The 13,096-nt window shown below is 41.0% G+C and overlaps 1 protein-coding gene across 1 annotated transcript in view; it reads left to right on the top strand.

Moving 5' to 3' along the window:
• The window catches only part of LOC137291682 (follistatin-related protein 1-like), a 30,076-nt gene extending 18,329 nt beyond the window's left edge, over window positions 1-11,747 (top strand). Inside the window, exons 5-11 of the mRNA XM_067823113.1 lie at window positions 566-703; window positions 2,308-2,449; window positions 3,883-3,995; window positions 4,831-4,894; window positions 5,675-5,748; window positions 8,398-8,576; window positions 9,238-11,747. Of these exons, the coding sequence (XP_067679214.1) occupies window positions 566-703; window positions 2,308-2,449; window positions 3,883-3,995; window positions 4,831-4,894; window positions 5,675-5,748; window positions 8,398-8,576 (710 nt within the window). The 3' untranslated portion in view covers window positions 9,238-11,747. The remainder of the gene's footprint in view (window positions 1-565; window positions 704-2,307; window positions 2,450-3,882; window positions 3,996-4,830; window positions 4,895-5,674; window positions 5,749-8,397; window positions 8,577-9,237) is intronic.
• The last annotated feature ends 1,349 nt before the right edge of the window (window positions 11,748-13,096 follow it).

Below are 13,096 nucleotides of genomic sequence, written 5' to 3'. Positions count from 1 at the left end.
TAGTGTAAGTGGTTGACATGTATATGTTTTTGGAGAAAAATCAAAGTAATGTGACCGGTAGTAATCTTTCTTCTTCTTCTGCCATGATTTGGAGTTGTGTGACATGTAAAACAAAGGTTGATTATCATGTCAAAACACATTGATGATTTAGTACCCACAGTATGACATGAGACAGTTGACAATATGACATCAGACATTTCTCAGTATGACATGAGCCAATCCACAGTATGTCATCAGATAATCCACAGTATGGCATCAGTCAATCTACAGTACTGCATTCTATAGTACATCAGACAATGAGTGTTTGTACATTCTTCTGATAAGTCAAAGAACACATTTTTTCATGTGAAAAATTAAGAATAGTTGTTTGAAAGAAATTATGGTTCTTATGATTCTTTTATGTAGTATATCTTTGATGTCTGCAGCATTTGCTAAGTAAATTGGAATGATTTCATATTTTGCTATGGATATGTGCAGTATAGATGCATCTGTTTTGCATTACAAAATGATTAGAGATGATAGTTGAAGCAGCACTGTATGACCAGAGTTACCTCCCCTCTTGTAGGCAACAACGATGTTCCTGTGAATGATGTTGAGAAGAAGTCTGGGAAACAGACATCACCCCTGGTGTGTTACGAGGTCCAGAGAGATGAATTGCGACGTCTGCTTGTGGACTGGGTCAAGCACAGAGCTGTGTCAGAAGGTACACTAATGACACTGATGTAAGATAAACAATAGATCATCTTCATTGTAATCATACAGTTAATTACAGTATAACATCAAATCTGGGTTTGAATTGATCATCAGTAACCCACACTTGTTGGGAAGGGTGACATACATGATCGAGCGGTAAGGCTTGCTGGCATGGATGACAATTTTGTCATCACATCCCGTCTGTTGAGATCAGTGCTCATTCTGTTGATCACTGTGTTGTCTGGTACACACTTGATTATTTACAGACCTCAGCCATACAGCTGGAAAATTGCTGAGTGTAAAATTAAACTCACTCACTCATACATTAAATATGATACCTACAAACACAAGAAACAGATATCAAAATTACGGAAATGTTTCTAAGCATATCAGAATCAACACTGCAAAACTGCACAAAATACACATGCAAATGTAGATTAACAGGGGAATCTAACCTGTCACATAAAGAAACTGCTTTCATGGTCAAGTCACTTTGTAAATTGGGTATCATGTACAGTATTGTTTTTTTCAAAATCCCATATGAACCTAAAAAATGCCCCTTAATAATGCTGTTGTATCGATGGTTACAGGTAGACCCCACAATGCCCCTCAATAATGCTGTTGTATCGATGGTTACAGGTAGACCCCACAATGCCCCTCAATAATGCTGTTGTATCGATGGTTACAGGTAGACCACACAATGCCCCTTAATAATGCTGTAGTATCGATGGTTGCAGGTAGACCATACAATGCCCCTCAATAATGCTGTTGTATCGATGGTTACAGGTAGACCACACAATGCCCCTTAATAATGCTGTTGTATCGATGGTTACAGGTAGACCACACAATGCCCCTCAATAATGCTGTTGTATCGATGGTTGCAGGTAGACCACACAATGCCCCTCAATAATGCTGTTGTATCGATGGTTACAGGTAGACCATACAGTGCCCCTCAATAATGCTGTTGTATCGATGGTTGCAGGTAGACCCCACAATGCCCCTAAATAATGCTGTTGTATCGATGGTTACAGGTAGACCACACAATGCCCCTTAATAATGCTGTAGTATTGATGGTTGCAGGTAGACCATACAATGCCCCTCAATAATGCTGTTGTATCGATGGTTACAGGTAGACCACACAATGCCCCTTAATAATGCTGTTGTATCGATGGTTGCAGGTAGACCACACAATGCCCCTCAATAATGCTGTTGTATCGATGGTTGCAGGTAGACCACACAATGCCCCTCAATAATGCTGTTGTATCGATGGCTGCAGGTAGACCACACAATGCCCCTCAATAATGCTGTTGTATCGATGGTTGCAGGTAGACCACACAATGCCCCTCAATAATGCTGTTGTATCGATGGTTACAGGTAGACCATACAGTGCCCCTCAATAATGCTGTTGTATCGATGGTTGCAGGTAGACCATACAATGTCCCTCAATAATGCTGTTGTATTGATGGTTACAGGTAGACCACACAATGCCCCTCAGTAATGCTGTTGTATTGATGGTTACAGGTAGACTGTACACTGCCCCCTCAATAGTACTGTTGTATTGATGGTTACAGGTAGACCCTGCCCATCTATAATGCTGTGTATTGATGGTTACAGGTAGACCATACAATGCCACGGTGAAGCAGTTGTTCCAGGAATGTGACCAGGACAAGAACAGCATTTTAGGTGCCGATGAGATGCTTCAGTGTCTGGAAGTTTTCAGGACAGATGCCAAGGACACTGATGCACACATTCTTAGGTACAAAAAAACTACAAGAAAGTGCTTTTTTCCCACTTAAATTAGTATTCAAGCAAATACAGAGGTGATACACCAGAAAAAAGGCTTCATGTATATGTATGTACACATGCTTTTGGATGCGCCAGTGAGTGAACGCTTTAACCACTGCACTACCCAGCTACTGTTGAATGTACGTTCCAGAAGTCTCATGTAGTTGTGGTCTCACTCTTCATGATGTTCTGATTAACTGGTAACCAAGGACTGGTGCCTACCATGAAAGGGTTCCATACGTATTACCTACATGAGAAATCAAACCAAGGGCTGTAGTGTGATGAGCGAACACCTTAAAGGCACACTGTCACATGTGACTTATATTTTATATATTGGGGACATACGCACTCTCTTTAGCTTTCTATTGATGCAATAAAAGACCTATCATCCCTTTCGACTTGGTTGAAATAGACATAAAAAAAAGGGACATAACTGTATGGGGTTACTTGTTTGGCCAGTAGAGGGTGAGAGAGTCGGTTAAATGCAGCATTTCATTAATTCATTCGAACTGTTTCATTATATATTGCAATAAATATACATCTTGTTTTGTGGATGGTGTTCAGTGATGGGGAGGGAAATACATTATATCGTAACTAAGCTTCCCTGAAGGATAACAGTTAGTATTATTGAGAGATATGCTTTCTGTATTTTTTAGAGAAATGTAGTGTGACATTGTAAGTTGTTCACTGGTCACGAGGGGTCCAAGGGTTGATTTACCCTCGAGGTACCCATGAGCCCATGGACCCTGAGGGACCAGTGAACAACGTATTTATCTTACTGAACACATGAGTTTCAATTTTTAACTGTTAGAAGCACTTCTGTTGAATGCGAGGCGAATCGCCATTTTGCAGACGACACTAGGTAAACAGATTTAGAGTTATCTCCCTTCCATCGATTTTCAGTCACAAAACGTTGGTAATTTCCGTGCTTCATGCGTGATTCAATGTTATTTGAGACAAAGAAGTACTACCATGAAGCACCAGAAGAGTTTGGAATTCCCAGCGGTGTACATTGAAAATAATATATCGTCTGTAAGTGGGGTACATTGAAAATAATAGAATGGCGCTTAGCCAATCAGAAAGTTACATACTGCTGCCATACAGTCAGTTCTTTGTTGTGAACCACAGAAATCATACTGGATTTTTGTCTTCTTCAAATTTCATTCCTTAAATGATTTGGTGATGTAATATTTGGTATCACTGTATTAAACACTTAAAGTTTATATTTCATATGGATGGTAGTGTAGGCTCCCAGTTAGCATTTCAACGTTGGCCCAATGTTGGCAATGGTTGGCAGTTTCTTAATTTTGTCACTTCTACAGATGTTTGAAATTAGTTGAATGCTTTTTAGGTCTTCAAAGTATGTCTTATCAGCGGACACAATAGAGTCTAACTGTTTTACAGAGCACTGTGTATCGATGCCCTAATCAAAGCTGCCTCCGTCAAACAGAACTGGGTCCTCAGTGAGCCAGAGCTGCAGAAGCTATTGCAGCCAGACTTTGTAGCTCCACCAAAAGGTGAGCATTGTCATGGATCCAGTGTCATGTGTCACTTTGTGGTGGATCCATTGTGATGTCTCTCTGTGTGATGGATCCAGTGTGACATGTCACATTGTGATGGATCCGCTGTGACGTCTCACTTTGTGGTGAATCCATTATGGTGTCTGTGTGATGGATCCAGTGTGACATCTCACTTTGTGATAGATCCTGTGTCCTATGTCACTTTCTGATTGATCTAGTGTGATGTCTCACTTTGTCATGGATCCAGTGTCATGTCTCACATTGTGATGGATCCATTGTAACATCTCACTTTGTGATGGATGTAGTGTGATGTCTCACTTTGTGGTGGATCCATTGTGATGTCTCTCTGTGTGATAGATCCAGTGTGACATGTCACATTGTGATGGATCCATTGTAACATCTCACTTTGTGATGGATGTAGTGTGATGTCTCACTTTGTGGTGGATCCATTGTGATGTCTCTCTGTGTGATAGATCCAGTGTGACATCTCACTTTGTGATGGATGTAGTGTGATGTCTCACTTTGTGGTGGATCCATTGTGATGTCTCTCTGTGTGATAGATCCAGTGTGACGTATCACCCTGTGATTGATCCTATGTGACATGTCACCCTGTGATTCCTGTGTAATTGCAACACACTATGTGATCACACTTTGTGTGATAGGTGTCAGTTTGATAGCACTGGATGATAGAGCTCAGTTGTTTTACTGTGTAAATGGTACTCTGAGTAATAGAGCTCAGTGTTGTGACTCTGTGGCTATATAAGAAAGCTGAAATATGTGTCTAGTAAACCCCAGCTTACTGACCCAAAACTATGTTTGTTTCTGCCTACAGACTGTCAGCTTGAAAACAAGCATTACAAGGATGGGGATGAGACACAGGTCGACTGTAATGTCTGGTATGTATTAATAGATTAGCCTTAGTAGATTTTGGTTGGTCATCAGCAACCCTATTCTAAGTAAACTTAGTCTCAGTATTATTCATTATACTCCTACACTGAGTCTAACAAGCCTTAGTAGGAGGTCGCATCAGGTAACCATTGAGTGTCCTGTCACAATCAAATTAAATGCGAGACGACCGAATGTATGTAACCAATCAGAAAACAGCTACTGTTTAGGGCTTTTCCCGGACTTACAAAATTTCCCAGTCACTGACACAGTCCCTCACAGATTGGGTCGACACATTTCATTGTACCCCAGTTACACTTACCAGTGCTCATGGTGTTGATCAGTGGATTGTCAGGTTTTGACTGTGATAGTTGGACTATTGGAATATTACAACAAACAGCAGTCAGGGGTATTACCATAACACCAAGCATGATTACACATCAACTTCCAGCCAAAATTAGTTTCCGAAGTAAAACACACAATATCATGAAGATATGGTGCAATCAGTTTACTGTGATATGATGTTGATATCTGTATGAAGATCTGTCTACTCATGGAGATCTGACATCTATGTTTGAAGATCCGTCTACTCTATGGAGATGTGACATCAGCTTTCTTTTGATGATCCGAATGTTGATGTTCCATGATTTTGAATGGAATAAGTAAAGACTTAGTGCAGCCAAACTCCTAAGTTCCATCCTAGTTTGACAAGGGTATAGAAAGTTACTCCCTTGTCTCTGGCAGTTGTTGATACACCCTGAGGTGTGTAAGACGATGTTTTGTTGTTTCAGTGCATGTGCGTGTGGAGACTGGGTTTGTACCGGGGCACCGTGCAGGAAGAACAAGCGAAACACAGGAGTCCCTGGTAATACTTGCTGAAAATATACATACAGACAACTCTCAGTGAGTGAATGAGTGAGTTTAGTTTTACGCTGCTTTTAGCAATATTCCTGCAATATCACGGCGGGTGACACCAGAAAATGGGTCACAACTCTCAGGGATTGATGGGGCAGTTGGGTAGCTTAGCGCACAGGCAAACTGTAGCGCAAGTGGGGTGGCGCAGTGTAGAGAATATGACCAGTCTTCACATATGCGAGCAAAGGGAGCAAAGGTTGGCAAAGCACTTCCCTCACTTCGGTACAAAAAGTATTTTTCATGTCAAAATATAATATCGCCACCATCAAAGGTACACCCCAAATTCCTCACTAGGTTGTGCTCTCACATTTCCTATTCCATGTTTAATAATTACTCATGTGAAATATGTTCTATTCAACATTTTGAACGCCACTCATGGTGTGAATAATCTGACTGCTACACTGTGAGAGTGTCAAATACAAAATTCACTTGTTAAGTGAGTTATAGTGCATCTTGCCAGCAAGAGTGCTACAATCTGTTCAGGTGCACTGTTTGTCTGCCCACACAGTACAGCTGACACTGTTTGTTCAGGTCCATTGTTTCTCTGCCCACACAGTATAGCTGACACTGTCTGTCCAGGTCCAGTGTTTGTCTGCCCACACAGTATAGCTGACACTGTTTGTTCAGGTCCAGTGTTTGTCTGTCCACACAGTATAGCTGACACTGTCTGTCCAGGTCCAGTGTTTGTCTGCCCACACAGTATAGCTGACACTGTTTGTTCAGGTCCAGTGTTTGTCTGCCCACACAGTACAGCTGACACTGTTTGTTCAGGTCCATTGTTTCTCTGCCCACACAGTATAGCTGACACTGTCTGTCCAGGTCCAGTGTTTGTCTGCCCACACAGTATAGCTGACACTGTTTGTTCAGGTCCAGTGTTTGTCTGTCCACACAGTATAGCTGACACTGTCTGTCCAGGTCCAGTGTTTGTCTGCCCACACAGTATAGCTGACACTGTTTGTTCAGGTCCAGTGTTTGTCTGTCCACACAGTACAGCTGACACTGTCTGTTCAGGTCCAGTGTTTGTCTGCCCACACAGTATAGCTGACACTGTCTGTCCAGGTCCAGTGTTTGTCTGCCCACACAGTACAGCTGACACTGACTGTTCAGGTCCAGTGTTTGTCTGCCCACACAGTACAGCTGACACTGTATGTTCAGGTCCAGTGTTTGTCTGCCTACACAGTATAGCTGACACTGTCTGTTCAGGTCCAGTGTTTGTCTGCCCACACAGTACAGCTGACACTGTCTGTCCAGGTCCAGTGTTTGTCTGCCCACACAGTATAGCTGACACTGTCTGTCCAGGTCCAGTGTTTGTCTGCCCACACAGTACAGCTGACACTGTTTGTTCAGGTCCAGTGTTTGTCTGCCCACACAGTATAGCTGACACTGTCTGTCCAGGTCCAGTGTTTGTCTGCCCACACAGTACAGCTGACACTGACTGTTCAGGTCCAGTGTTTGTCTGCCCACACAGTACAGCTGACACTGTCTGTCCAGGTCCAGTGTTTGTCTGCCCACACAGTATAGATGACACTGTCCGTTCAGGTCCAGTGTTTGTCTGCCCACACAGTACAGCTGACACTGTCTGTTCAGGTCCAGTGTTTGTCTGGCCACACAGTACAGCTGACACTGTCTGTTCAGGTCCAGTGTTTGTCTGCCCGCACAGTATAGCTGACACTGTTTGTTCAGGTCCAGTGTTTGTCTGCCCACACAGTATAGCTGACACTGTCTGTCCAGGTCCAGTGTTTGTCTGCCCACACAGTATAGCTGACACTGTTTGTTCAGGTCCAGTGTTTGTCTGCCCACACAGTATAGCTGACACTGTCTGTCCAGGTCCAGTGTTTGTCTGCCCACACAGTATAGCTGACACTGTCTGTTCAGGTCCATTGTTTGTCTGTCTGCCCACACAGTACAGCTGACACTGTTTGTTCAGGTCCATTGTCTGTCTGTCCACACAGTACAGCTGACACTGTCTGTTCAGGTCCATTGTTTGTCTGCCAACACACTATAGCTGACACTGTCTGTTTGGGTCCATTGTTTGTCTGCCCGCACAGTATAGATGACACTGTCTGTTCAGGTCCATTGTCTGTCTGCCCACACAGTATAGCTGACACTGTCCGTTCAGGTCCAGTGTTTGTCTGCCCACACAGTACAGCTGACACTGACTGTTCAGGTCCATTGTTTGTCTGCCCACACAGTACAGCTGACACTGACTGTTCAGGTCCAGTTTTTGTCTGCCTACACAGTACAGCTGACACTGTCTGTTCAGGTCCAGTGTTTGTCTGCCTACACAGTACAGCTGACACTGTCTGTTTGGGTCCAGTGTTTGTCTGCCCACACAGTACAGCTGACACTGTCTGTTTGGGTCCAAAGTTTGTCTGCCCACACAGTACAGCTGACACTGTCTGTTTGGGTCCAGTGTTTGTCTGCCCACACAGTACAGCTGACACTGTCTGTTTGGGTCCAAAGTTTGTCTGCCCACACAGTACAGCTGACACTGTCTGTTTGGGTCCAATGTTTGTCTGCCCACACAGTACAGCTGACACTGTCTGTTTGGGTCCAAAGTTTGTCTGCCCACACAGTACAGCTGACACTGTCTGTGCAGGTCCAGTATACAAAGGACGTCTGCCCATGCAGGAGGAGAGGGTGAGGTTCCTTCAAGGGTTCAAGGCTGCCAAGGAGGTAAACATACGTGCTGTCCAGGATGAGGTTGCCAAGAAGCAATACTCACAAGATGTCGCCGAGCAGCTGAAGAGCCTCAACAAGAAAAACACAAAACACTAGGTATGAAAGATTAACCTTGTACTTGAGCCTTTACCTCAGAGATGTCATCTAGAAAACCTTATACTTGAAGCTTTGTCTCAGAGATGTTCTCTAGAAAACATTGTACTTAAAACTTTGTCTGAGTGATGTTGTATAGAAAACCTTGCAGTTGTATCTTCATCTAAAAAATGTTGAGGGAAGCATTGTACTTGAATCTTTATCTGAGAGATGTTCTATGGAAAGCCTTGTACTTGAACCTATGGCTCAAAGATGTTCTCTTCGAAGCCTTATACTTCAACATTTGTCTGAGAGATGTTGCCTAGAAAGCCTTGTAATTATGTCTCTTTCTATAAGATGTTCTCTTGAAAGTCGTGTACTCGAACATTTATCTAAGGAGTGTTCTCTTGAAAGCTTTGTACTTGAACTTTTATCTCAGAGATGTTCTCTTGTCAGCCCAAGAGGTTGTCATGGTAACTTTCCCCTCTCAGGCAGCCACTCTATCCACTAAAGCATGGAAGTTGTCTCGGCCTAGTGGTTGAAGTGTTTGCACGTCACACCGAAGATCAGGGTCAGTCCCCAAAATGAAGCATATTTCTGGTGTCCCCTGCCAACATATACTGCTACATAGCTAAAGGCAGCATAATACAATTCTCATGCACTCACTGATGTGTTATGTTTACAGGGCCTGTCTTAATCATTCCGTCGACTGGATGCCAGTTATTACTGCATCAACAATGCCCATATGAAACCAACAGCCGAACATACTGACTGTAATCGCCAGGTCAATCACTTCTACTCTTTGGTACGAGTCAAGACAAGCTGTATTTATGGAAGCATTAAGAATTCTATGTCAGATCAACTTAAGTTGTTAAGTGTGTACTTAGCATGTTTCATGTATGTATATTTTGATGTCTGTGCTTATGCTTGTTTACTGTTGAATTATCATGTTTATGATAAAGCATCGTTTACTATTGTTGACTGAAATGTGAGACTTATTTATACTGTGTCATCATTTTGGATGATATTGTTGTCTAGAAAGTATGCTAACTTAAGAATCCTTGTCATTCACGACAGGCCCAGCATATGAAGCTATTTGCACATAAATTGATTGTTTGATTTTGCATTCCGTTAAGTTAGATATTTTAGATATTTACAAACACAAGACTCATGTGATAGATCTCTTGAAGTTTCTGAGTCCACTTATGGGATTTGAACCACAGATCCTTCTTATCTGTTGTTAGATGCTTTGTCCACAAGACAAAGGACCAAGATAGCTTGTACAAGGGGTACACAATATTGTGATCTAGACTACCTTGTGTCCAACTTCCATTTTTGTAGAATTTTTTTTGTGGATATGTGGCTTAGGTTGCTGACTTTGTGTGTTGCCGATTGTGTGCCTGACTCTGAGAGTGTGGATTCAAATCACACTTGGAATTCAACCTAAGAAAAGGACTAGAATCTGAAACTTTTCCGAGTAATTGTAATCCTGAATATTACATATGTTGCAAGACCAAAGAGGTTCAGCTAAAGATGCCATTTAATAGATGACTCCATGTTCTACTGCCTATACAATGACTACGCATATATCTATCTGAATGTTTCTCATTTGGCAGACGTGACAGATACAGAATTCAAAATGGCATTCAGGACTCTTTGTTGTGCTGAAAAAGCTGTTGAAGTTGTTTTATGTCTGTTTGTTGTTGTCATGCTTGGGTTAATGCATTTGTTATCATCACTGGATTCTGTTTGGGTTATCACTCCACAGGTACTTTTTACCTGTATGCCACTGCACAATTACTGCACAATTCTAAGTGATTTCTTTCTTTATCACAAGAAGTGATTACAAAAAAACAAAACAAGTTTTTATCAGCTGATGCTGTAGATCTGGAAACCATAGGTGACAACCTCTAAATGTGTATTCTGAGTACAAAGGGTATATACACGGGGTACAGTCATGAGGTATATACTGGGCAATAACAATGCATATTTATATCCTGCATATAGTGTATATCCTTGTGGTTCAAGCATTCTCTTTATTCTTCAATATTTCACATATACTGTACAGATCTGATTCCAGGTGTTGTTTTATACACTCAAATGTTAAAAAATTGTAAATGTACATGTATTGATAGTTTGTCGCTTTGTGTGTCAAGGTTTTATCGATAGGAGTCTTCTAAGGTAGATGATTATTGATTACCAGTTCAGCTGAATCACTGGGATAGCCTAGAGGTTAAAGCATTCCTTGATCATGCTGAATGTCTGGGTTCGATTCTCAACAAGAATGTGTATCGGGCTTATTTGTAATGTTCAGCTGATGCACCTAGAACATTGCTGTAAATCATATACCACCGTTCCCACTTACTCAGTCAAAATAAGTGTCATGAGTGAAATCCTAAGGAAACCAGTATACTTATGGATACAAATAAGGGAACACAATTTCATGGCGGTGTTCCTTTATTGTTCTCAGATTTTCTCCCACAGTGCTGTTCAAAGCTGATCAGGTGCGCAGCAAGCCAGCGTTTTTATGTATGTCTGATAGATTGCAAAGATTAGTATTTAAATTGTATAGAGGGCTTGCCCAACTTTCATTTTCAAAATCATGCTTTTTAATGATGGTAGCAATGCCTCTGGTGATGAAAACTAGAAATGTTAAAGGAATGCTTGAATTTTCCTGTTCCTTTATTTGTTTATGAGCTATTAAAAATATACTGAGATAATCATTTCTGCATGTTAATTGTGCAATGATGAAAAAAACACAAAAGAACTTGTCTCCTTCCTGTGAATTTTCAGTCATTTCTAGTTCTTTTTCATAAGAATGATATTGTTATATGGATCCAACAGTTTTGTTCTAGTTTAGATGAATTTACAAGAAATAGCATGACTTTGCTGTTGGATTATATTCCATTATTTATCAGTGTTCCCGAAACTTACATTTACATTTTTTGTTTTCGATTGGTAGATCAAATAATCAAGCAAAAATGGGTTAAAATCTCAAAATTTGCTCCTAGAAAAATTCTTAACAAGTACTCTCTGCTTTTGTTGATACACACTAAAAACACTTGTGAATGAGGAAGTGTGGGATGGTGTTTTAATTCTGTTACATTTTAACAAAGTGCATGTGTTGTACTTGATACCATTGTGTGCTAACATGATGTATTTACATTTTTACCAAATAAAAGTTGTAATACAGTTTCATGGCGTTCTGTGAAGTTCTTCCCATTTCAGTTTCTGAGAAGTAGTGTTTTCTTGAACAATGATCTTGAAATTTATCCATGTTGACATAACACATAATTTCTCTGTGGTACAGAGATGGAGAACACTTCGTATGATCATAGTTGTCATTCTGAAATTTTGTTTTGCTAAAGAACTGTGTTTGATTCCCCAAAGCAAAGTCCATTTGTGGTATTGCTAGTTTTCATGTAAATTTGTACATCTATATGTACTGAAAGGCAAAAGAAACGTAATGTTGAAAATGACATTTAAGTATTAATGTAGTAGTTGAACCTATTCTTTTTAAAATATACACTGGAACGTTTTCTAAGAAGACATAATTTGTGGTTGTGTAGTGTGTTTTGCCCAATAAAGTACTAGATGAGATTGAGGATAGAAACTCCCTTTTATGGAAAGGGAGTTCAAACAAACACAACATTGAAATGGAGGAGCATGTGCATCATGCATTCAGGCTTGAATGACGATCGTTCTCGTTTTCTGAACATAGCAAACATGGCTTGGTTAACGTGAGATCAGCCTCTGGATGTCTACATACTGATCAACATGCTTCAGTCATTGCTAATGACTTCAACTGCAGTGTATGAATGTCTTAGACAGAGACACACCACCAACAGCGTTGATAATTGTCCATTTAGTGTTTGTCATTTTGTCCATGAACACCTGCAAGAAAATTTCACAAGTCACACAGAAATTGTGAGTGAGACCAAAGGAAACCACCAATGACCAGTTAGGTACCAAACAATTCAGCGATGAGTCCAGGCAAGGAACCTCTTTTGTTGATGTTCTTCTCTGAAGAAAGTGGTAATTTTTAACACAAGCTCCAGCAATGTTTCTTATGCCTTTCAATATATTAGGTCTGAAGGTCAGTGTAAGTGTGATGGAGACAAAGGGACAGTAGTTCCAAATGAAACCAGGACAAATGGGCCCCAAACTAAACAGCAGAAGAAACACAGCTATTTTTTTATCAAGAACATTTTAATTTCATGAGATTTCTGTTTTCGAAACTTGCGTTCTTTCGCTGATCAGTATATTGTTTCTACTCATGTATTTCAAAGCTTTCATCAGTTATCATTAAGAGTAACTGCTCTGTCCAACCCAGGGGATGGTGAGTTGGTGATTCCTTGCGAGTGAGTGACAGAGTATCTATTGAGTGTGGCTTAGCATTAATGAATGAAACTGTGAAGAAAAAGGCGATGTGCGTGCGTGCGTGTCAATGTTCCATTGTTGGCAAGATTCAATGCACAGAATGTCTACTGAATCTGTGTGAGCAGCCTGGCATTCCTGACTGTCCATTTTTGGCAAGATTCCAT

This window comes from Haliotis asinina, chromosome 1 (genome assembly GCF_037392515.1).
Source record: "Haliotis asinina isolate JCU_RB_2024 chromosome 1, JCU_Hal_asi_v2, whole genome shotgun sequence".
Lineage (NCBI taxonomy): Eukaryota > Metazoa > Mollusca > Gastropoda > Lepetellida > Haliotidae > Haliotis > Haliotis asinina.
Note: the sequence above shows the minus strand (reverse complement) of the source record. Positions and strands in the feature narration are given on the sequence as shown.